Source organism: Perca fluviatilis, chromosome 6 (assembly GCF_010015445.1).
Source record: "Perca fluviatilis chromosome 6, GENO_Pfluv_1.0, whole genome shotgun sequence".
In the NCBI taxonomy this organism is placed as follows: Eukaryota; Metazoa; Chordata; class Actinopteri; order Perciformes; family Percidae; genus Perca; species Perca fluviatilis.
The window spans coordinates 1,181,874-1,207,513 of record NC_053117.1 but is presented as its reverse complement, the minus strand read 5'-3'; the positions used below and the strand labels follow the sequence as shown (position 1 = coordinate 1,207,513).

General features: G+C 39.5%; 1 protein-coding gene across 1 annotated transcript in view; it reads right to left on the bottom strand.

The window, feature by feature from the left end:
• Positions 1 to 25,640, bottom strand: part of si:dkeyp-14d3.1 (transmembrane protein 132C) — a 172,154-nt gene that overhangs the window by 122,110 nt on the left and 24,404 nt on the right. The window contains exon 2 of the mRNA XM_039804456.1: positions 20,196 to 21,084. Within this exon, the coding sequence (XP_039660390.1) occupies positions 20,196 to 21,084 (889 nt within the window). The remainder of the gene's footprint in view (positions 1 to 20,195; positions 21,085 to 25,640) is intronic.

Here is a 25,640-nt window from a genome sequence, read left to right as displayed (position 1 = left end):
CCGCCAACCAGCACCTCTGAAGCTCACTAACTAACATGTTATATTTCGTTAATTTACCACTTGCACCGCCAGGCATTTTAGGGGTGCAATAACCGCCAAGTCACCTTGTGATCCAAATTGAATTTACTAAGCATCTGATATGTTTGATTGTACTTCTATGTGGTGGAAAGATAATCCTCTTATTTCTATTCTTATCTGGATGTCAGAAGAACGCAGTAGTGACAGCCCTCGGAAATCACCACGTTTCTAACTATTCACTCCCTTTTTTATTTACTTCCCATAACAGCAAGAATACAGCTAACAGAGATAATTAGCCACTGTCAGTGAACAAGTGGCTACACGTGTCAGAGAAGATAAAATACAGCCAGTTACAGTGCCAATTACAGAGTTTTAAGGGCAAATTAAAGTCCATGAAAATGAATAAGGAAACCATTCAATTTTGTCTTATTGTGTTCCCTCCAAGAAACCATAGTAAATCATATATCTGTACTTACCGACTGCTAATAAGCTGAGCATCGTTCAAGGCTTAATGGACAATACAATCAAACTGAGCCAAGGAGTCGAGGTTTAACTGTATCTGCGTAACATACTGTATTTCTAGGGGCATCGTGATGGCGGCAGATGGACGGTTCATTTTATAAAATCAAATTAACCTCTCTTCTCCACATCTGCTTTAACATAGATTGTGTAGATATAATACATATACCCATGGATATGATGCATATGACTATGGATGAATGCATTAAACTACAGTAAATCACAACCATAATTCATTCATTTATTCAAGAATGCTCATCTATAATAACAAATGGCCATTCATTTCAAAAGACAACTGATATAAATCAACATTTATATCAGGACTTTGACTTGGACAACTATTATTATAAGCCTGGAAGAATCCATAAAATAATTACCCTAAATTAAATGTGAAACTATACATGTTAACAGGGTCTAGCTTAGAGACTATAATTAATGAAAACGCTTTGATCATGTTTATGCTTAGAAAGGAATAAAAGGGGCAAGCGAAACTGTAAGTAAAAGACTGTGGACTGAATGAGCTGATCCCTTGATTAGAAGGGAATAACAGAGTGAATTATTGTAATTTAATTCAGTCATTCTACAAAAAAATAATTACCGCTGCATGTATAATGTAGAGAGCGGAAAACATATTGTGATCTCTGAGGCTCTGTTCTCTTCAATATATTCATCAGTAGTGTGAGCTTGGCCTGTATTAGCCTTCCAGCAGGGTGTTTAAATTGTGAGGTTCAATGCATTTAATATCCGTCAACATACAATTAGCATGCTAATCTTACCTGTAACAGTCCGTCAGGGTGGTGACAAATGTAGTCCGCAAGTTAAACAGGAAGATAAATAATCTTTACGTAAATGCTGGATGATTCAATCAATCAAAGTGCTTGGACAACACTCACACAGCTGCCGGAATCCGATTTTTTCTATCATTGAGTCTATGGAGTTATATTTTTGTTTTAATTGTGAGGAGGCAATGGGTACGGACACCCTGAAGGCAGCATTAAAAAAGCATGCAATGTTGGCCAAAACCTAGGTGTATCTCCTATGTACATGATGTTATCTCCTATGTGGAAGATACAATCTAAAGGCTTGCACCAAATGTTTGCTCTTGGGGGGGAATTGTTGGGGAAATTGTGTGGTCAAGACCTACTCTATCTGGAATATGTCGTGAGATAACTTTTGTTATGATTTGACATTATAAATAAAATGTAATTGAATTAAAAGTAGATCTTGTATATACAAGATAAACTTGAAGGCCTAATTAGGCTGTTATGTGAGTGAGAAAGCCGTGCAGAATAAAGCGCTTTGTGCACGATACAAAGGGCATTGATAGTTAAGCCAAATGCAGCATAAACAAAAGGTTTTACCTTCTCAGTTAACTAACTAAAATGTTCACTGTAAAACATTATGGAACTGTACAACGCATTCTCAGGAACGGGTCCGTATGATATCGTACAAAAATGTATGCACACCAAAATGTATGCTATCCTACAAAATTAAGAGACCGCCTGCTGGTCATGTGACGCCAGGTGGTCATGTAACGCCGGCTGGCTGCGAGCTCCATGACGCCAAGCGGCAGTTGCTAGTTGTTTGAGCCGCTACAAAACACTCCTAAGGAACACACGCTTCCTGGGTGAAAGGCTTTAGTTTTCTCCCGGGAAGCAAACTCCACTTTCTGGCTTGAACGTCCTATATAACGCCCACTCATCCAACCTGACCTCCTCTCTACGCGGCCAGCCGTGTTCTTATACAGCAGCCGTCAATGTAGTGAATACAGCGAGAAAAAAAACGTGGAATGCTTACGAATTACAGTGCTGAACTTTTCGTAGCTTTTTGAGCGAATGGTTTCTGAGAACAGGTTGAACTGTGCAGTGGCACGGCAGGATTCTATTTCATACTACACACAAAGTGAGCAAGTGAGCGAGGAAGAGAGACACACAGATTGATTCATGTAACGTTACACCGATACACCGATTGTACCGATACAATACCACTATTAAACTCTGGTTAGCCCACCGCATTTCAAATACCAGCCAACAGGCCGGGTTTAATCAGTGCAGCTCTCATACAGTAGCTCATATTTGCAGAAGAGTCATGCAGAAGGCCAAACACACCACACACAGCCAGGGGCAAGACACACACACACGCACGCACCGATTGCAGTTATCGGATCTGCGGATCAGGCAGTAAGGTCATAAAAATTAATGTTCTGATTGGGTGGGTGAAATAATACATAATTTATGAGGAAAATATGAATTACATTCTCCAGAACTCCTGCTGTGTAGTCTGGATCAGTAGTAGTCTGGATCAATTTCCAGGATAATTGCTGGATGTCTCTCACCTTCCACTCTCTGTGTGCTGCCGTTCTTAAACTCCATTCGCTTCGGGAAAAAAACACCAGAACCTCTGAGCTAGGAAGCTACCCACTGAAAGTGGTAGGTTTTCAAGAAAATTTGGATCGTGCAACAAGGCAGGTCTGCTTGGTTCTTTAGGGGAATGATTGTAAAGATTTAAAAAGAATATGTTTACGACATTGACTCTCTATCTGGGAGGTTTCGGTACCGATTGGTGGGGATGTGTTATGGACAAAATACAGTCTGCAATACACTGGTAAGAGCAAATTACATTTAAGCACATAGCCAGCAAATTTAGATAGCTCATGTTACTGTATTGTGTGAACAGTAACAAGCTGCTGTGTGTCCCCATTTTCAGGCTCCGTTTCAGTACTATAGATAGAGCCCCAACCACCCCCACACACACGCACAAACACACACACACACACGCACACACACACACACACACACAACAAACAGCGCTGTCCAGGGTTCTGAAACAACAGCTAACGGCAGTCACATGTAGGCTCTCTGCCAATAATTGTATTGTTTTTGTTATTTTTCTATACATAAAGCTCCCACACCACACACCGCCACATCTACATGACGAACACACAACACACACACACACACACAGGCCAAGTCTATTTACACATAAATGTACACATGAAACAATAGCGATGGAGATACAGTAGCTCTCTGATTAAACATCTGCGCCGAAAGAGAATACTTGGCTTACTGTAGACAGTAACAGATTATTACCATAACACCTGAAACTGCCACTTGCCTGACAACAAATTAAGCGAAAAGAGTAGGAATAGGGGGGGACAACAAGACTTTTTTGTCCCCCCCTATTCCTACTCTTTTTGCTTAATTTGTTGTCAGGCAAGTGCGTCCATTTAAGAGAGACGCCATGCGCATTTCACACCCGGCAGCGTAACTTCATTGATCAAGTCGGCGCCTTTGCATAGTTCCATTTGGACATTTTAGTTAGTTAACTGAGAAAATAAAATTAGTTTATGCTGCATTTGGCTGAACTTTAAATGCCCTTTGTATCGTGCACTAAGCGCTTCATTCTGCAGGGATCCTCACTTTCAAAACAGCCGTAGGAGATCAACTTTTAGATCTCATATTATCTCCTTTTGTACGCAGGACATAAACTTTTAGGATTTTGGCCAACATTGCCTGCAAAATTGTTGTTGTTTTTTAAATGGGAGATTTTAAAGACGAGGAAAAGTTTTTGCAAGGGGATGCATTATATTTTGTACGGAAAGTTAGTGAAACTGAGTGAGAGAGGTTACTATTGTGCATTTATGTAGATAACGGCAACGTGCCAAAAAAAGTATTAAGTTAAGAAAAGATTTTCATTTGCTCAACCAACCCTACATTTTTCTTTACATAATAACTGCATGAAATAATAATGTCCTAATCCGTGCTTAGGGTTGAAAGACAAATTCCATATATTTGACGTACATTTTTGTGACACTAGAACTAATGTTAAAACCCTGCTCACTCAGGAAAGAATATTCATGTGTAACGGTTTCAGCTTTTAAACACTTGCCTTGATGTTTTCTTCAGTTTACTCAGTTTAGTGAGCTTTGCATTAGGAGAAAAGTAACCACATCCCAGTGCATTTACAAATAACCGTCACATGTGGCTTATCCTGCTTTCTTCTGCAGAAGAAAAAACATCCTCCTATGTAATGAGTAAGCCAACTTCTCTGTGTTGCTGTCTAATTATATATTCCTATGTGTACAATACTGTATTTCCACTAAGAGAGCGACTAGAAGGAGGCCGAGACAGATGATAGAACCCCCCATGGAGTTGTGTGGGAACGATGAGAGCTTGATGTGGGAGCTATGCGCCAGTCTGCTCTATTAGCACTGCCACCTCTCCGTGCACCCAGATTTTGGCAGCAGTGTTTGTTAACAGGACCTCAGTCAGCCTCTGGCAAGGCCACACACTCCAGCAGCTAATAAAAATGTAGCAAACATAATGGGACGCATTTAAATCGGCTAGCTCAGCATAGGAGACGTTGATGTTTGACACCTTGTGGCACCGGTCCTGCTGTCGCAATGGAAACGTGAGGAGACTTATTGCTATAAAATATAAAAAGCTGTTAAACATTCATGCTGCTTTTTTGTTGTTGTTGTTGTTGTTGTTGAAGGAATGTGTATTAATGCATCCAAGGGGCCACCAGAAAGTCTCTGCTGTTGACACTATTAGCCACTTTAACAGGAGAGAAAAGTATGTTTTGGAAATGCACAAGCAATCTGCTGCAGGTTGCCAAATCACACTGCAACCTCTCACAGACTAAATACAAACAAACTACAAAGAAATTATTCATTATGACTAGGAGACATCTGACAGGATTTATTTAAGCGTTTGAAGCTGCTCTCTAAGATACGTTTAGTCTTAATCGTTTATATCTGGTCCCCGGAGTGCTTATTTCTCCCACTTTCAAATGGAGAAACTGTTTTAGGAAAATGGCTTATGGCTTCAATGCCTGCCAATAAATGACAAGGCATTTTCTTAGTCTTTCATCACATATTCTCCCCCTGCAGAAGCAGCCCAGTGGCTGTTGATTCAGTGCCTGTTTATAGCCAGCGATGATGGCTTTCAATGAGATTGCACTATAATGAATCGGATATGAGTGTGTGACCACTGTGTGTGTTGTGGTCTTGTGTCTTCTACTTAAAGCCAGCTACCATTTATGCTGTTGTCCATTTCGTAACCTGAGCAGCTGTTCATGTATCTCTAAGTATTAGTGCTGTGCCATGAATCCTATTTTGATGGCGAACACAAAAACAATCACAAAACAACGTAATCGAGAAAAACTGTTATTTTGCAAGTGAACTGTTATTTTGTCTTGTCTTGTGCTGGAAAGGGAAAAAAAGGAGATTTCATACGGTGAAAGTATTAAGGGAAATTGGACAGTTCAAGGTGTTTTCATTGTTAGTTGAATAAATGCAACATCTTTCCAAAAGTCAATGAGTAATCCTGTTAAATAATCGTGGTTTTAGTATTGACCAAATAGTGATTATGACCTTTTTCATAATCGAGCAGCCCTATGAAGTATTAGTTTCATTGGGTCTTTTGTTTCAAGCCGTTAGTGGTCGGCAGCTTTAAGCTGGGAGCTGAATCAACATGCTCACAGCCAGTGGTGGAATGTTAGTACATGGAAAGTACATTTACTCAAGTGCTGTACTTAAGAACAAATGTGAGGTACTTGTACTTTACTTGAGTAATTTAATTTAATGCAATTTTATACTTCTACTCCACTACATCTTAGAGGTAAATATTGTACTTTTTACTCCACTACATTGGTCTGAAAGCTTTATAGTTACTTTTCAGATGACAGTTTTTTATCCCCTTCCTGTCCAGTGAAAACCACATATCTCCAAATGTGGTGATTGTTTATTAAATGATTTCTGATAAACTGAAAGACTAAGTGCTCTATTATGGGTTGAGAAACTTCTCCTACTTCTTAAGCTAAATAAACTCTTTACGAAGCCTCTTGGATCAGCTGGAAAATGTTTTTCTGAGCTGAAAAGTTGACTATTTAGAGATATGTAGTTCTCCCAGGACAGCGATGCTACATTGAGTACTTTTTACTTTTAGTACATTTTGTAGGGCTGTCAAAATGAACGGGATAATAACGGGTTAACGCAAATTCATTTTAACGTCACTCATTTTTTTGACGTGCAATTAACACACGCGAGTTCTGTGATTTGGGCCTCGGGTGCGCTCTGGCACTGTAGCCACACCAGCCCAGATTACCACGCCCATGCAGCCCCACCCACGGACATGTGCATTCACTAATTTACTGTGTACAGATGGTGAAATAATATAAGCAGTACCTTATGTAACAGATTTTTTTATATTTAATGTAAGTAACCGGCAAACAATGCTTACTACTTTTTAAAGAGCACATGTTTATAACAAAATTGACACATACTACCTATTTATGCCGTTTGTATGCTGTTACTGTCATTCTCTACAGTATGTTGTTCTTTGTTGTCACTGTCTGTCTTCTTAGATTGTCCGTGTTTCTCTCTGTCAACACTGTAGATATTGTCCATCTGGTTCTCCATCTTTTCATCTGTTTTAACTCTGTAACTCTGGGGGGATCCTCCCCCTGGGAATTTTGAGGGTAAAAGACTTCAATTCCTGCATTCTGATACATTTTTAGGCACCAATTTATGGTAAAAATGTCTATATTTATGGCAAGTAAATCACAATATTCTGGTGGCAGGTAACAATTCAAAATACTAAATATAATAGAATATTATTATATTCAATTTTCCACATCTGGGACATGGGCCGGATACGACAACACACAGCATGAACAGGGGTTTATGGTAACTTTTCCCCCCCCAAGGAGCACGTTTTGCTCCCAAGTTGAAAAATGTAGGATTGACTTACAGAGGCTACTGCTTTTACTGCTAAATTGCGCAATAACACAATGACGTTATGGATACAAAACAATGTGAAGTGTAATGTTTTCTACATTCTATTGATCAGAAATGATCATCATCATCATGTTGAATATAGCCTACAGTGTAATGGACCACCACAGTTCATGCATACTGTACATGTGAACCACTGATTAATTGCAGAGTTTAACTTACATAGTGTAAAACTAAACACTACGTGAATGGGGCACAGCAGAAAGACGCTGAACGACGCTGTTTGTTCAGGGTTTTCATGTGTACTCCTATACTTCGCATCAGGCGTTAAAACCAACTGTACGAACATATTAGACTACTATTTAACGCGACAACGAGACGTTTTTACCCGGTAATTAAACTGTGTCAACTTAATACTGACCCCGTCAGCAGCAGCTTCTGGCTAAATGATCACCTCAGGTGACGTGCTTTGATTTTGACTGAACATCCCAATTTGAGTAACCTCTGACTGGGTCGGTTGACTTTATTTATTATTTATTTTTATATTTTAAAAAAAAGAAAAAAATCTGACCAGCCCACATAAAAAAAAAATGGTCCAGCCCCTCTGGCATTTGCCAGAATTGCCAGATGGCCAATCCTCCCCTGCACATAATGAAGTGCAATGGTGGATAATTTGTTCACTGATGCACTGCCTTGTAAATTAGAGGTAAATTGATTCCATCGCAGTCGCTCATACAGTACTTTTAGTATTCACAGTGAGAGCACGGCACGGCGCTCAGGCGCGTCAGCGTACATGCACGAACACTTCGGTACACACGGAAACACGTGCACAAACACTCCCGTAGCGCACAGAAACGCATGCATACACAATGTGATTGCAAAAGGCCGACAGTTTTATTGAAATCTGTTTGCAAACAAATGTTTGGTAGAGTGTTCTCCAAGGGAGGCAAACGATTAAACAAAGCGCATGCAGAAGACCAGCCGTGTGTATCTGGTTGGCAAACACGTCAGCTGAAACACACAAACTGTTGCGTGTGCGCAACACCTGCAACTGCCATACATCTAAATCGCACACACACACACACACACAATAATACATACAGGCATATTATTCCAGCTTCCACATGCTTTTACCAAATACAAACTGTGGATAAAAATACAGTTATTATTTCCGCACTGACGACAACACATAATTTTGAGTCATTGCAACCAATTTTATACCAATCTTTCCCATTTCAGCGCCTTTTAAGGCCAAGGCAAATGACTACCAAGGCAGCAAAATCTAACTTTTTTGTAGACACTTGTAAGATCTACATGTAAGGTCACACTCAAACGCAGTCTTGAAGCACTTTATAGCAGTTTATGCAAAACTAATTTGTCGCTTGCACGAGAGTAAAACGGTAGACTGTTGAAGATGCAGAAGAGGGGAGGATATTTAACATTTTCTTTTGGCTGAAGGGAGGATAGTCTGACTTTTGCAGGAGAGCACAAGCGGGCCATTTATCTTTTTGACACCCCGGATTATCGTTTTATTTCAACCTTCCTTGTGAGGTTTATGTTATTTTGAGAAACGCAGCACGAGTGGTTCTTTCCAATTATCAGTTAAGAAAATAATTTTTTTTTTACCAGCCAATACACACTCATCCCTAAACTTCATTCTTACCTCATACATTATTATACACAACATTATCTGATGTAAATCATTTTATTTTATAATTTAGATTTTGAGGGTGGGGTGAAAATATTGCAGTGGCGATGCGCCAGCCTCTCGTGGCTGTAGTAATTGTCGCGAGAGCAAACGAGGAAGCGAGAAGTATAAGAGCACCAAATTCTTTGTGAGGAGGCGAGTTGGAGTGGTGGCTGGGTCAAACAAACACAGGCCTTTCACCCAGGAGACCAGGGTCTGTGTCCCGTGTGAAAGATTAAGTCAATTGTCACTTTTTGTTTTAATTAACTTTGACTTTTACAGACCTTAGTCCGTGACGCAATGACATCCATGACATCTGTAAAAAGAAATCCTAATTTTACGGAAAACACATTTTTTTACAGTAGCTTTTTAAATTTTGTACAAAATTCTGTAAAATTATTATAATTTTTTTTTACAGTGTACGTGACTCAATTTAAGCCAATCCCATTTTACTAACCCTACGTATTTTTGTTGCCTAAACTAGTTCCTTTTCACATAGACATTTAACATTAACTATGTGTTTAAAACTGCACCCGTTACATTAAATAGAACAGTCACATGATTCAAATTTCCACCGTGGTCACGTGTTAAAACGCCCACCGTCATTTATGTCGTTTTGGGATTCATTGACAATGGGACTATTCTCTCGTTTATGTTTTAGCACTTGGTCCAAACCATTCCACAAACTCACCATCTGTGAGGTGCTACAGACATTATGAAGTTAAAAAAGTTGTATTAAAACACTTTATTAAAAGGATGAAGAGAGTGTGAGGGTGTGTTATTATATTGATTGCACTGCGGTGGGTTAAGGTAATGGGTTGTTTGGTGCAAAATGTAAAATACGTTTGGTAGGTGTTTAAACTTAAATCGGTTATCTTGCCATTAATATATAATATAAAATATATGATACATACATGTACAAAATATATAATATATACAGGAACTATTTAAAGTTGAATGAGGGGTGGGAAAAATACTAAGCTTTGGCTTCGCCCCGCTCCTTTTTGGAGAGACTGAACATATTGTTTGTAACACTTTATACATATTGTTTTTCCTTTTGGTGTGTTGCTACACACTTGTTTGTTGTTTTTTATATTTTATTTTATTGTTATTTTTTCATAAAAAAAAAAGAAGGATGTGTTGCATTGGCTGGTGAATCGGGGAGGAGGGGCCAACTTTAACTGCTGTGTGTTTACAGTTAGGGATACTCAGTATATATTATTGCTTTGAGAATTGAAACATAAAGTTCAGCCCCCCATCCCACCCCAATCATTTTCATACCGTCCCTAACAGGCCTCCAACATATCACCGGTGGTGTGTGAGTACTCCTTTACAACTCCTTTACTCCACTACAGCAGAGGGTGAGCTTTCGGTCTGGTACGTACAAAGAGGTGAGAAATACAGGATGCTTGGGACAACATCTGCTCTCGTGAAATGCTGTGTTACTTAAATCGACTATTCTATTGTTAAAATGATGGCTGAGCCTGGCCAGGGAGGACAATGCACATGTAATGACCCTCAGTGTACAGTGACTCATGGTGTATGACAGCACTGCACCAGATAGAAAATAGAGACATTTCCTTCTGTGCTGTTTTTCTCTTTTTTTCTTTATACCACTAGGGACTTCGGGAGGAAAATATCCTTTAAAATGATTTCCTTCACTGCATTTGATTTGCATATGAACCATCTAATACTGAGGGATAATAATGAATGATCAATGACATATAACAATCTAAATTGCTCGCACAGTGATACCAGAAAACACATTATGATAATGAGTCCAACTTATACATTACTTGCATATTAAATGTAATGGCTTTAAAGTCCTAAGTGCCTTTTCAATGTCCTTTTCTTCATTCGACTCCGCTGCAAGAGTGCAGAATCTGCTTGTGTGCAGAAATGTCTTCATTCTTTGAAGCCATTAAAGGGAGTAACTCCTGCTCATGACAAAAAATAAAAAAAACAGCTCTACAGTAGACAAAGATGTTAAACTGTTTCTCATTAAGCACAATAAAGCAGGGAGATATCAAAGAAGGAATACAGCAAAGGAATATACTGCTGCCACAGACTTAATCCCGTCTAATCCAGCTTTGTCCACAGTAATTTGTATTTTGATGATGTCCTTTGACATAGACAAGACATAGTAAAAACCACCATAAGATGTTATGCATTATAATTCTCCAGTACACCAGAAAGTGTATGTTTATAACAATATCAGACCACCTCTCGCCAATACTGTCTTGGACACATAGCAGCGATGATCTTTCCATTTTATGAACTCATGCGATGTAAATTGAGACAGTGATACGCCAGGTCTCATTCAGGTCAGTGTCCAACTAGTCTCTTATACCAGACCTTCCTCTACAGTGCTGCGGAGGAGGTTCTGGTTTATTGGCATTTCTTTAAACCAATCACAATCGTCTTAGGCAGTGCTAAGCGCCGGGCGGAGCAACGGTGCCTCTGCAAAACAGCCTTGGGAAGGAACTTGTTTTGGTGGAACATGTGTTCGTTCAAAAGTTGTTTTAGTCGTGCAGCATAAAACTTAGATTGGACAGATAGTCTAGCTAGCTATCTGGATTTACCCTGCAGAGATCTGAGGAGCAGAAGGTGACGAATATCCGGCCGAAAATTAGGGACATCCGGCAGAATTTCCGGCAGCACCGGAGCAATCCCGGAAATGGAACATCGTCCAAATAGACTAGCGCCCAACATAACCTCTTTACATTTCCAGGCAGAGTAGTGCTTCATCTCCGTGTCTCCATAGATGACGGGAGGCATAACAGCTGTGTGGTAACAGAGTGCTGCCTCATCCTGCCAAGGTCATGGAGGAAGTAAACACATAACACATTCTGTCTGTGCTGAGGAATTTGGATTAAAGGTATAGTAAGTGATGTAAATCCAATACACCTTTTGTCAAATTCAGCGAATATCTCCTCACAGTCACCTAGCTCTCTATTTTCTTTGTGGGCTGAATTAAACTCCAGTGTACATACACAGCCCTGGCTGTGTAAATGAAAAACAAAGGGAAAGGTGCGCAAGAGCCACAAAACACTTTTCCAGCCAATTGGCAACAGGCGGCGTGTGCGCGGGGGGAGGGGGGCGGGGGGCAGCGACCACGCGTTATCAACAAGAAGCTTTGGCAGAGAAACGGCAAAAGAGGAAAAGGACTGAAGAATACAAATTAAAAATGAAGCTATATGACTGGTAAAGGAGGAAGAGCCTTGTTAAAGTGATGGTTCAGAGTAATTTCACCCTAGGGTCTTTTGCACCATGACCTCGAGCCAAACACCCCCCCAGAAGCTTTTTTCACCTGGGTTGAACATTGGGAGAGTTAGCGTAGAGTAGCGTTATCAGCTGAATAGCTTAGCGCAGGGGCTAATGGACCCACGTTTGTATCTCGTAAATGACCCCAATAATAATGCCCGAAATGATACCAAACATCTACACTAGTACATATAGGTAATGCATTCATAAAACGATGGATTTTAACTTTTTTTTTTTAAGTAAGTGCTGTAGTATAACTAGCAGGAGACAAGTAATAATTGAGGTAAGTTTGGAGACATTACCTTATTTAATCATTAAATTAATAAATATTTTTGTTGTATCTCTTTTCGGTGTAGGAATTTGTAGACGGCCCTAAGCACTCGTCCAACTGCAGGCAGCAGCAGCAGCAGAGAGCTGAAGAGAGCAGGCAAGTGTTCATAAACTTCTGGTGTACTTACAAACTTTCCAATCCATCGTTTCACTGTTTGCTGTTTTCAATAGCTCAGTGTAACCTTGTGCGGTTGCTATTGTTTGTGATGGCTGCTCCCAACTGGCTGGCTTTACAGCAGTAGCAACAGTTTGCTCATCCACATATCGACTCCATATCCATATTTCCTTTTGTCAGCAGCGACACTAACAGACGTTGGTCACTGAGGCAATGCGCTTCCATGCATCTGGGGCACGGAGATTCTGTGGGGGGGTTGTAGTTGAGTTCAAATATCAACAATCTTCACCTACTGCACCTTTTAAACATCTGTGTTTACAGCGCCTGTAATATCTTTGTGCTAACAACCTAATAACCCAACGCCTCCAGTTTAAATACTCCTTCAGAAAGACAGGAACTTCAAAGACTTGGGACGGCACATTGTGGTTAGACTGTACTGCCTGTCCGAATTTTCTCCTCAATTGAGATGCCATTAAATGCTTCTGTGTAATTAATTCATCAAGGTCCCCCGGACCTTCACGTATTTAATGAGTTGTGATGCTCCTGAGTTTTTCCTTAACAATATCTACGTGCAATCTTTCTTTCAACAATATCCTACTGTGTACCAATTTGATCCCTCACCCCAAAGGAAACCATTGAACCAATAGCAAGACTATACAATAAGATTCACAACCTTGCCCCTCAAACTCACCACTGCACTGCACTTTCACATTCTAACGCCCTGACTTTTCAGAACTGCATGAATAAACTAGCCATTACATTTTACTTTCAGATCCAAGACAACAACTCCCTTCCAACACTTACTGCACTACTTCAAAGACACACAAGACAGGAACGCATCACTAGATTTTCAATTTCACTTGCACTTATTCCAGTACCGCCAAAAAAAGAAACTGTTATGGTCAAATATAATTTTTTCACACATGCACTAAAATCTGGAAAGAGATCCCATATTAGATTAGAGCAATAACCTCTATTACACATACAAACACTATTTGATGGAGCCACTGTTTCCATTTTCATACATTACATGTCATTTAGACTCTTTTATCCAGAGCGACTTCCAATTGCTATATATGTCAGAGGTCACACGCCTCTGGAGCAACTAGGAGTTAAGTGTCTTGCTCAGGGACACATTGGTCGATGTATCGCAGTGGGAATCAAACCCAGGTCTCCCACACCAAAGGCAGGTGTCATATCCACTGCGCCATCACCACCCATACTCCTGCTCACTCCTTTTAAAGGGCCTTTCAGACCAAAGCGGTTTGCGCTGGGCTTGCCGCTAGGTTCAGCGCACTCTAAACATCTGTTTATGTTTTGTTGTTTGTCAGGAACAGAATCAGCAACAGAATCCAATTGCATTGTAATGTAATTCTGTCTCTTATGTGCTGCAGAAAAGGAACTCGCTGTTAACCAGTTTGAACTACAGTAAATCAGGCCAGTTTAAATGTAACACATTTAATGGAGTGTTTAATCTTTAACTGCATAATAATAAAAATGAAATGAAACTGAAAACCTCCTCATAGATTTTCATCACCAACCTGGTATGAAATCGACTGCAGAATGTTTTTTAGGGAAAAAACATTGTGGTTTCGGTTAAATGTTTATAACATTTAAGCTTCAAGTCGCTGTTGACATTTTTTAACCAAGACTTTAAGCCAATCTTTCCCTAACCTTAACTAAGAGCTACGTGTCTAAACAAATTAAAAACCTCATCGGTGAACCTTTTGCAGATACGTTCTGTATGGTTGATTTGTGACTTGTTCATTCAAAATGTTTCCTCATTGTTTTGACTAAAAGAAAACAGATTTTGGCCACATTTCTCTGTTTAATTTTTCACCTTGAATTTCGTACTTTAACTAATCCAATTTTAACTTCTCCATGTTTTTCACCTGACTTGAATTTTACAGAATTTGACTGATTAAACCTGAGCAAATAAAATATTTTTAAGTTTTTAAAATTGGACACATTCATTTGAATTTGTGAACACACACACACACACACACACACACACACACACACACACACACACACACACACACACACACACACACACACACTAAATAAATAAATAAAATTGGACCACTTAAAATTACAAATTGTGAGGGGAATTCAAACCACATGTTTTTTAGAAATTCAGCACAGTCAGAGTAAAATGAGAGGTAGCATTGTATTATCATCATTAAAATAAGATCCTCGTATGAGTGTATTGGTGAACACTGTTATTATGCATACTCGTAAAGTATCTGATACTATCAGGGGATTATTTTTGAACATTTGTCCACTCTAAACTGGATCCATCCACCTCGGCATTAGTGCCATGCAGATGGTGGTGATTCATCTTTTAAAAAAAGAATTTTGAAATTCTTTCAATTCACATTTAGAGGTATATTGTGTCATTTTTCTCCAGTGGATGATAGCTTATCAAAGAAAGAGGAGACAGGAAATAGAGATGTACTCGTGTGTCAAGACGACTCATGATTGTGACTAACAGCAGCCACTATTTGACGCTCCACACCAAAGTCCCTCTAAATTCGAGCAAAGGAAACTACAGTGAAATAAGTAAAACTATTCTGTTTCTGAGTGACACAGCCTATTAACACAGAGGAGGTCAAGTCAAATCAGAACCCATCAAATTAAAAGTAGCATGTCAAGACAGAAATACCCCAGTAAGGCATATCATGCTGGGCATCCAAAAAGCAATAAATTGGCCGGATGATTGGCTATTAAAAAATATGTGAAATTGGCTTTCATTGCATAACATCTATCACAGCATGAGCCTTTCATAATGGATTAGACGAAGGTGAAAACTAAATTGGAGAGAAGGAAAGAATTACTGAAAGTCTTAGTGGCCATTTTAATTTTCTTTTAAAGTGCCCATATTATGAAAAAATCACTTTTTCTGGGATTTGTGGTATTATTTTGTGTCTCTGGTGCTTCCACACCTATACATAAAAAAACATCCATGCTGTTTTGAGTGAGATATGGGTTTCTGAATGTGTCCTGCCTTCAGTCTCCGGGTGAGCTGTTCAAAATCTGCAGGGCCGTCTACGTCATCGGCTGAAAAATTTAGTGTGTGCTAATACCACATCAGCTAGCTGTTTCTCCAACTTCGGTAAGTACAAGGCAGGATTAGCCGGGAGACTTCTTCTAAACGAGGGCGCACTTCCAACTTTGCGTGGAATACCTGCAGAACAGGGACATGTAAGTAGTTATATAGTGTTGTAGCAGTGTTTTGCCATTGAGAACGAGGTGGCTAACCGCTAGCTTCTAGCAAGTAGTCCTTACCTAGCTACCGCGCATGTGCGACTCCCAACAAAGATGGAATAGAAGTGTGATGCCTCACTCTGTAGCTAAAACAGAGACATGAACACACAGGGTGAAAAGAGGAGCTACAGCAATGTGCAGTACAACAAAAAATCTGGTGTTTTTTGAAAATTAAACCATGTAAACCTATTCTGATACAACCTCAAAATACAATTATGATCCTGAAAATGACCATAGTATGGGCACTTTAAATCTTCCCTTTTTCTTGTGTAGAAAGTGAGCATTTAAATACAGATGTTTTGGTTGCACATACTCACACTGAATGAGGTATAAAACTAGATAAACTGTATAAAATGGAATTTGTTATTAAATGTAGGAAACAGGGGACCTAATAAATATTTAAAAACTAAAGTGGCGGAAGGTCTGTTTGACAGATTTCACAGGATCATAAGCTCATTCTGCATTTGGGGCTACATAGCCAACAATGGCTAACACAGAAGTGTGTAGTACACAGATGATAATGATGTTGTGAATATAGAGATCAAAGTCTTCTCGCTCTGGTGATTAAGCATCCTAACAAATGCACGTATGAGAACAGCCTTATCACCTAGGACCACACAGAGGCCTTTCCATATCTGCCGCTCTCAGATGGCCAACCTGCGCCCGCCATACGCTGCGCTGCCAAATAAAAACACCACAGGCATTGCCTCTGGCCTGTTCATTTGACTGATGAAAGAAGAGTTTCTCAATTGAGAAAAAAGGGGGGGGGGGGGGGTTCCAATGCCTTATCACTTCAGGACAACTATTCTGTAATTAAATGAAGCACAGGAAGGACATTCGTCAAGAATTAGTTTGGCTTGTTAAAACCTCACAGCTACTGTAAACTTGTTTACTTTAGCTCCAATTCTGAGCCTAACACACACTCTGTGTATCTCTTTTGTAAGCTGGGTAAATTATCTTCATTAGTAAACAACTGGAACAGGAAAATAATAGTGGAACAGATTTATATAAACATTAATAACTTTCCTTTTAAAATGGCTTTTAACCTTGCCTAAGCAGAAAACACTCCTATTCAGCATACAGCTTGTTTTCCTTTACACAGGTTGATGAATGGGCTTGACCCCTCGTTGCAGCTTCTCGGAAGCTTTATAAATGTTCCAAACCAGTGTGATTAAGATCGGCTTCAGTCATTACACTAATGGACATGCATTTTAATTAATGACATTCTCATTTGCATTGCATGTTAATTATCTAAATAATTTTGTCTCATCTGTTCACTGTAATTAGTCCCTATCAACAGCTTCACTGAATCAAGCTATTTCTGAGAGATAACCCTGCTCTTTCCCTGTTTCACTGTGGAAGAAAACCTGACTGAGGTCATGATGTTTAAGGTGGCAAAATAAAAATTTGAAAACACTATCACTTTAGAATCTAGTTACTACAACTCAAATTTCTCATTTGTTAAACCCATAAAAACCAAAGTTATATGCACTGTGTATACTGTAAAGGTCCTCTTGACAGTCATTTGCTTGCTTTTCTCACTACCCTTTTTATTCTTGTGCACTAATTCGCTTCAGCTGAATAGCCAATTCTTTCACCGACACTGGTGAGAAAAATAGCCGACGAGGGTCGACGAGGTTCGACCGACACACCCTAAAAGCTATGGCCCTCACTGTAGGCCCAGCACCTTAAGTCCAGTATTGTGTTGGATAGTCACAAAGCAAGATAACTGCTCACTTAGTAACAACACATTATGTATTGTTTGTTTAATCCATACAAAAACTAAAGTGTAAAAATATGTTACATGTCGGGCTAGATCTTGGCCGGAAAAAGTAACTTCCTGGAGCTTCTGCTGGTAATCTCTATGAACAGATATCTGCATATGAATGCAGAAGCTGTAGGTAACAGGAGAAGATTTTGGTATTGGAGACATACAGTGCTGCTCATGAGTATAGGAGCCCATGCTAAAGTTGACTAAAAAGAGGAATAAAAAAAATCATCTGTTGGAAATTGATCTAAATGCCTTAATTAAAAAAATGAGGAAAAATCTAACATTTAAGAACACCAACTTTCTTTGTGAATGAATAATGTACCGTAAATAAATAAATGTTCTTCCTTAAAATACAGGGGGCATAAGTATAGACACCCTTATGTTAAATTCTCATATTGGCAGGCAGATTTTAGGCCAGTTATTTCATGGATCCAGGATACTATGCATCCTGATAAAGTTCCCTTGGCCTTTGAAATTAAAATAGCCCCACATCATCACATACCCTTCACCATACCTAGAGATTGGCATGGTTTTATTTCAGTTAGACTAATAGCTGGTTTGATTTGCATTGAGAGATGATCTTATGGAAAGTACCCCATGCCAGTCTCTAGGTATGGTGAAGGGTATGTGATGATGTGGGACTATTTTAATTCCAAAGGCCAAGGGAACTTTATCAGGATGCATAGTATCCTGGATCCATGAAATAACTGGCCTTTCAAAATAAAAATCTGCCTGCCTCTATGGGAATTTAACATAGGGGTGTCTATACTGATGCCCCCTGTATTTTAAGGAAGAACATCTATTTATTTACGAGACATTATTCATTCACAAAGAAAATTGGTTTTCTCCAAGGTTTGATCCTAATTTTTTCAATTAAGGCATTAAGATCAATTTCCAAAAGATGATTTTTTTTTAATTCCTCTTTTTAGTCAACTTTAGCAGGGGTTCCTATACTCATGAGCAGCACTGTATCTGGTTTCCGAGTACAAATTATCATTTATGTTTGAGTGGGCTTTGGTTGCATGCCAGGAAACAGTCCGTGTGGAGAGCAGAAGAGGCGGAACGTATTAATCTCAGAACCCATCAGCTATCGTCTTACGATGATTTTGCTTTTCACATTTGCGTTCATGTGCAGAGAAACAATCCGGTCTTCAACGTCGTCTCTCAAGTCCAACTCCATTCTCACATCTCAAGTTGCTAATCAGACTGTTAATATCCGCCGGCTACACCGGAACCCCAGAAATATTGTCTGTTATCCCCAGAGGCTAAATCGTCGTCAGACCCGTAGCCAATCGGTTTCTGAGATTGGTTGCCTAGCAACTGGTCATAATAATTAAAAAAAAACATACCCTAAGAAAAGATAATTATTAGTTCATCTTTTGTTGACGGTTTATGGCTTGATTCCTTGAATGGATTGTTTTCCTTTGTAAGTGTGTATGTGCTAGGGCCGCACAATGTATCGCAATATCAACATATCGCGAAAGACACTCACAGACTTTTGCATTGGTTGAAAGAAAATATCAGTATGTATCTGTCTTTCTTTTTTTAGTGGTGCCTTTTATGTTCCTTTAATTTGTTCAATAAAAGAATTAGGGAAATTATTTCCTTTCATTTGTTTTAAATTCAACAAGCAACTTATTATTTTAGCAGAATACTGAAAGCAGCAGAACTTAGGTTATTAAATATAGCATATTTTCTTCATGTTGTGCAGCCCTAATATGTGCAAACTATTTGTCATTTGCTACTTGAAATGTGTGATGAAGGTCACTTGACTAAAACCATTTTATTTGATTAATTTAGTGTCAACAGTGTTGTGCAGTGTTTGTGTTACTCATTCACTTATTCTCCTCCACACCTGTCTGAATACAGGTGATAAGAAAATTCACTTTTATCAAATGACGACACATGCCGTCACAGGTGTATTCTTGTGCTTAACGTGCTGAAGTAAAGTTGAATAGTCAACTTTCCTCTAACTCTCTCTCTGATCACTTGTTTGGAATTCCAATAGAGCCAATCACACAGTGAAGCTGTTGCCATTAGCCTATGTTTACGATTATGTTGTCAGACGACTCCACGATCAATACTGATTTGATCAGTAGTCTCAGCGCAGGATTGGCTGTTTGTTTGCCTTGGTTAACAGCTGGGGTTTACGAGCTGCGATCAAATCGTTATTTCATACACACTCAGCTGTTGGAATTCAGAAAATAAAAAAAAATAACAATAAGTCAATGAGATGTGTAACCTGCTGAGGCAAGGCACAGGATCTTACTGTTTGCTAATAGAAAGAGGAGAAAGAAAATAAGATTTTTGGGATATATACTTTTTTAAAACCTTAGTGTAGATACTGCCTAAATCCTTTAGGAAGACTAAATGACTAAAGTAAATGCAGGAGTCAATAGAGAGGCTGCAGAATTCCACAGTCGGAGACTGAGAGAGGAAGTCCGCGGCCAGACACTTCACAGAAGAACAAAGAGAAAAGAATTCTTACCTGAGAGTAAACATCTCCACAGGAGAGTAGGCTGACACAGTGATGAAAGCAGAGACGGTTTCCCTCTGTCTCATGGGTGTGGCTGGCACCATGACCATAAAGTTATTATCCAGCCTGTGTTCAGCGAGGGGTGGCGGAGTAGGGTTCTGGTAGAGCCTGATGCCGCCGATCCTCCGCAGCGGGGTGGAGGTGTAGGAACCAAACAGCCCTTCCTGGCTTGAGCGGATTAAGTTGTCCTTCCTGGCCTCCTCTGAGTGACACTCCCCTGCTTCTGTGGACTGCAGCACATAGTAGAGCTCCACTGGCGTGCCCTCAGACACTTCGAGGTTCCTCTGGCGTCCCGGCACTACACTGGGTGGGCTGAACCAGCTGGCCAAGGGCTCCAGCTCAGCCACGCACAGCCCCAGCCCCCCCTTCAGCTGGCAAGTGCCACGCACCTCCTGGGTCTCGTGGAAAGCAAACATGTGCACGCAGGGCAGCTTGTCGATGGCGCTGTAGTCGTCCCAGTTCCTGCCTGCGACGTAAAACAGCACCTGGACTTTGGGCTTGGCCAAGTGAATCCTGGTATTCATGATAAAGGTCTGCACCTTCCAGTTGAAGGTAAAAACAGAAGAGGCAGGAAACGTCCCCGGGCTCTGCAGGAGCTCTAAAGGGACAGGCTGCTCCACAGAGAGAGGCCCATAGCTAGTGTTCATTGAGGGCAAACTCCTGGCCTGGTAGATAAAGAAGGGCTCGGTCCGCGACATCAGGCTTGAGTTCCTCATGAAGTCCTGGTTGGCTTCCTTCAGGAAGAAGGCCAAGTCAGCGTTGAGCACCTGGTAGTTGACAGGCAGGTATGTGGGGATGGAGGAATATCTCTGCAATCCCTCTAAGACTCGACAGTCGGCTACTAAAAGACAGAAGAGAAGAGCTGAGTCAGGGCGAGCTCACTTGACATAAGGACAGTCTGTCAAAAACTACTAGCCTCTAGTTTTGCTTAGGCATTTGAAGCATTACATAAAAATGTTACTCCTAAACTTCAACTCAACTCAGGGTAAGCTGGTCACTACACTGATATCATTGTGTTCCTATTCATAAAGGGATGTTACATATGTTTTCCTGCCACTTACAATGCCTGACTCACTCAAAAAGCATTATGTGTGTTTGTGTACCGTACAACAGTGTAAAACAGAACAAGAGAAAACCCGGACATGTGGAATGATTACTGTGACTGAGTTTTCCATCACATTATAATAAGTGCTGAAACAATTGAACAGTTATTCGAACGATAAAAAACTAATCAACAATTTTTTACATTCATTTGATCGATTAAGTGAATTCACTGGTTCCATTAACGTCATCAGTCTGAGATAGGGCTTGGTATTGAAACCTGTTAGGGGCACCAGGGTAAAAACTAAAAAACGAATGTACTCCTATGCTGCAATAAGACTACCCGATCCAAAGGTATCTGTGTGCAAAACTCTTATTGCGAAAAACTTAACTGATTTGCTAAATTCTTACTTTACAACACAAAATGGTAAAATTACACACAAACTTCAAACCTCTAAATCACAAGCTTTGTCTTGTATGACTGTTGGATTTACTGCAGTGTAAAAGTCAGCCTCGAGACTACATCTTCTATATTTACAGTAAAACAGCATGGTACTCAACATTTCCAGTAGCATCTGTTACAGAGTAAAAACAAAAGTCACATTCAATTGTTAAAATGGAACAGAAGAAACAAGATGAATCAACAGCTGCAGGGGTGTGTAACAGTGATATTGAATACATTGAATGGAAATACATCCATAGGTTAAAAATATACTTAAAAATGTGCATAAAAGTATAAGTCAAAACTGCTAAGTTAAAATGCTGTAATTCATTGCAATGCTTGGTTAAAAAGATGGTCATTAATTTCTTTGAGTTAAAATGAACTATGATCTGTAGATCGGTAATCCATTGCTCTGACCTTTTCAGGTAAAAGAGGCTTAAAAGATAAATAGGATAAAAAGGCGATTTGTGTTTAAAATGCTGGCTAAGATACCTATAAGACTGGGAAAAATGCATTGGAAATGACATTTTGCAGTATTTCTTTGTTTCTTTAAGTTTCTATTTGTTTCCCGTTTTAAGCACTAGTTGAGTTGCTAATCTGTGTTCGATTACTAATGCCTTGTTCGGACTGTAGGGGAGTGTGTGGCTTCCGCTCGTCCATTACAACATTGGATTTGAGTGAAGCAACATCGTGTCCGTGTAGTTCATTCTATTTTCTATTTTTTTTTTTACAGGTAAGAATGAAGGTTGTGATATGTTTGATCAATATATGTGTTTTAATTCTGCAAAGGAGTAAAATATTAGTTACTGTGATAACTCAAGCATGTGAATTTAGAAGATTGAGTGTAAACGTGCTGCTCTACTGTGGCCTGCATGCTAACTGCGTCACGTGAAGTTAATGAACCGTGGTACTAACGTTAATGTAACATCGTCGTTGCCTGTGTTCACTAGTTTCTAAATTGTTTATATCAGGATGCTATTGCTGCAGTTTAATAATAATAGTGCTGACCATGGTGTTAAATGTGCAGAAGCAAATAGTCTGTGTTAGTGCAACTGAAGTAAGATTATCAATTATTCTGGGTTAATAATAAATGTATAGCAACAGTATTTTGTAAGGTGCAGCTAAGATATATTTTGTTTTGTTATTGAAAATACTGTTTCACTGTTACTTACTCAAAACAGTTTGAGTTACTTGAAGGGACATTATTGTGTTGTGAACAGAGAAAATACATGGTTTGTTACATCTTGTAAACCTGCTATTATGATGTTACTGAAAAAAAATGCATTACAACATTGGATTTGAGTGAAGCAACATCGCACAACAGGTGCAGGTCAGCCATTAGCGGGTGGGAAGGGTGCAGAACGACGGGCGCACCCAAGCCAGTCCTAGTATTTGGTGAATAGTACAAATGCACAACAATGCAATCAAGTGTTCAAACCAAACCAAATTTTAAGGCTAAAATTAAGGGTATACTGTTTTTTTGGGTGACTTTGCTAGGTGAACCAATGCAATTTAAAAATTTTGAAATACTAAACTACAGTGGTGTATATTCCATAACATATTTGCAAACTAATTAAAATGTAATTCAAGTTAGACTTTTGAGGGCCCCTGGGGGTCTGGTTCCCCAGGGTTATTGTCCTATTTGTCCAGTTAGTAATCTAACCTTGATCCAACCTCAATACACTTTTGGTACTGGCTGAAATGTGTCCCAAAAATGTATCAAAAAGGGCCAATAATTAAAAGCTTCAATTAATGGCTGGTTGAAGTCATAATCTTGTTTACTATTCTTTGATCAAAAGTTCCCGATAGAAATGTTTACTTGGCCAATTTTATTTTATTTAGTCAAAGTTCTTCTATTTCTCTCCAACATTTAACAAGTGCTTCTTTTGATAAACTAAAACAAGTTTTTGGAGAAAACTATTTATGTTTTGAACCTAAAATGTATTTGTTAAAAAAGTATTACAGTACGAAATTCTGAAATTATCAGTATTACATGTATTACAGTCTGTAAAGGGTCCAACATAAGGATGATATGTTATCAGACGTACAGATAACTGGTATGGCTACTTATCAAATCATCTAAAGACATAATCATATTTGCAATTAAGGCCGACGTGCAGTTTTGCTCTCTAATGTCAAAGTAAAAAACAAGTTCAAACTAACGACTCCTTTGTTATCGCCTATGGCCCCACTGGTTGAGGAACAGCATAGTCTGCATAAAAAAAGAGAAGGTTTTAATCACAATAAGAGTGGGCTTTGACCTTCTTCTCAAGAGCAATCTGCTGTGTGATTACACTCCCTCAGCACACCCCCTTCTTCCTGCTGGCTGCCTGAGGATTTCTTTCCTCTGATCACCCGGGTAAATCAATGTCCCGACAGTTCACAAATCAGACGGGGATTTGTGATTCATGGTGCCCCTCTTGACCTCAGTGCTGCTGTCCCACTGGGGGATACAAGGGTGCACGCAGGTTTCAACCCTCAACCCAGGGGCAGCACCAGTCCCACTTAAAGCATCAGTTAGCTGCTTCAGAGTAAACCCTCCAATCCAGACCATGTGTATGCCACAGAGAACACAGACTTTTGAGCAGCCGAGCACCACAGAGCAATTTGTATTTTTCCTGAACAAGCAGGAGCCTTGTGTTGTTTGTTGGCGAGAGGCATACTTGTATAGGTGGCATTGCGCCACTGACAAATGAAAAGCTGGATAGTCAGACTTTGTTTCTGACCAACAGTCAGAAACAAAGTCACCTTCTGGTCTCTGGGTAGTGGTGTTACTCTCATCTCTGAGAGCCTGTGTGTCCCGAGTAAAGTGAAAGCACAGTGCTTTCCCCACAGGACACCTTACTCTCTGTGTTCAAATGTGATGTATTGTTTTCACAGCTGACATAAAGGATTATAATGTGCTTGCACTTGTACTTATACACTAAAGCTGGATAATCTAACATTGCATCACTGTTCACTCCTCATAATAAATGTTATATTTTTTGTCAATTATTTTATCTGTGAGGACCAAAATATCCACTATTCAAAAGGCTGCTCTGATAATATCTGATAACAGCAAACAAAAAAAAACAAGAACCACACAAAAAGAACAAGTCTTTAACTTCTGACAATTACAAGTGCAACACAAAAGGAGGTAGAAGAGCGTCTAAATAAGAAAGACCTTCAAGAGAGACAGGGTTTTGTGTCCCTATCAAAGAAGTTTTTTTTTTCTTCTATTTAAAGCAAAGCAATGTGGCATCTTGTGTACAGTACATCTTGTCTAAAAGTACAGTCATCAGCAGCAATTTTAGTGGAAAGGAGGAAATGGAACAGAAAATGAAAAAGCCATTATAAATTAGGAATGTCTGCAGCAAACTGTTACTGTGTCGGGTAGTAGAACACAGTGCATATCATAATCACTTATGGACACTCAGAATCAATAATAAACAAGGTTTAAATTAATGTTGATTTGGCTCAGATGTAATTTAAATATTTAAAATGGCTTCAATCCATGCTTTGTTTTGAATTAAGATCAGGGAGCTTTAACCATGGCTATATGAAGGCAGTCTTTTAGTGTATTTTAGTGCTTGCATGCCCCCAAACAGTTGACAGCCAGTTCACCTTGCAGCAGCATAAGCATGCAAACCTTGTTTAGGACAAGTGCCTGAAAACTGACACTGAATTTATGAACTGGAAAATAATCCCATCTCAAGACAAATAAAGCCTGGAAATCTCCAAACCCAGTTCCAACATAATCAGAATCAGCAAGCCTGTTATGGATAAGAAAGAAATAAATCATGCAAAGTTTTTGCAGGATGCATCGCTCCCTTCTTTGTTCTGGGTAGGAGGAATTGAAAAACATATCACAAACCTACTTTTCAAACTCCAGTAGTTCTATTGTTTTTTTTTCTGTGCAGCAGGGGTGTAGCTCA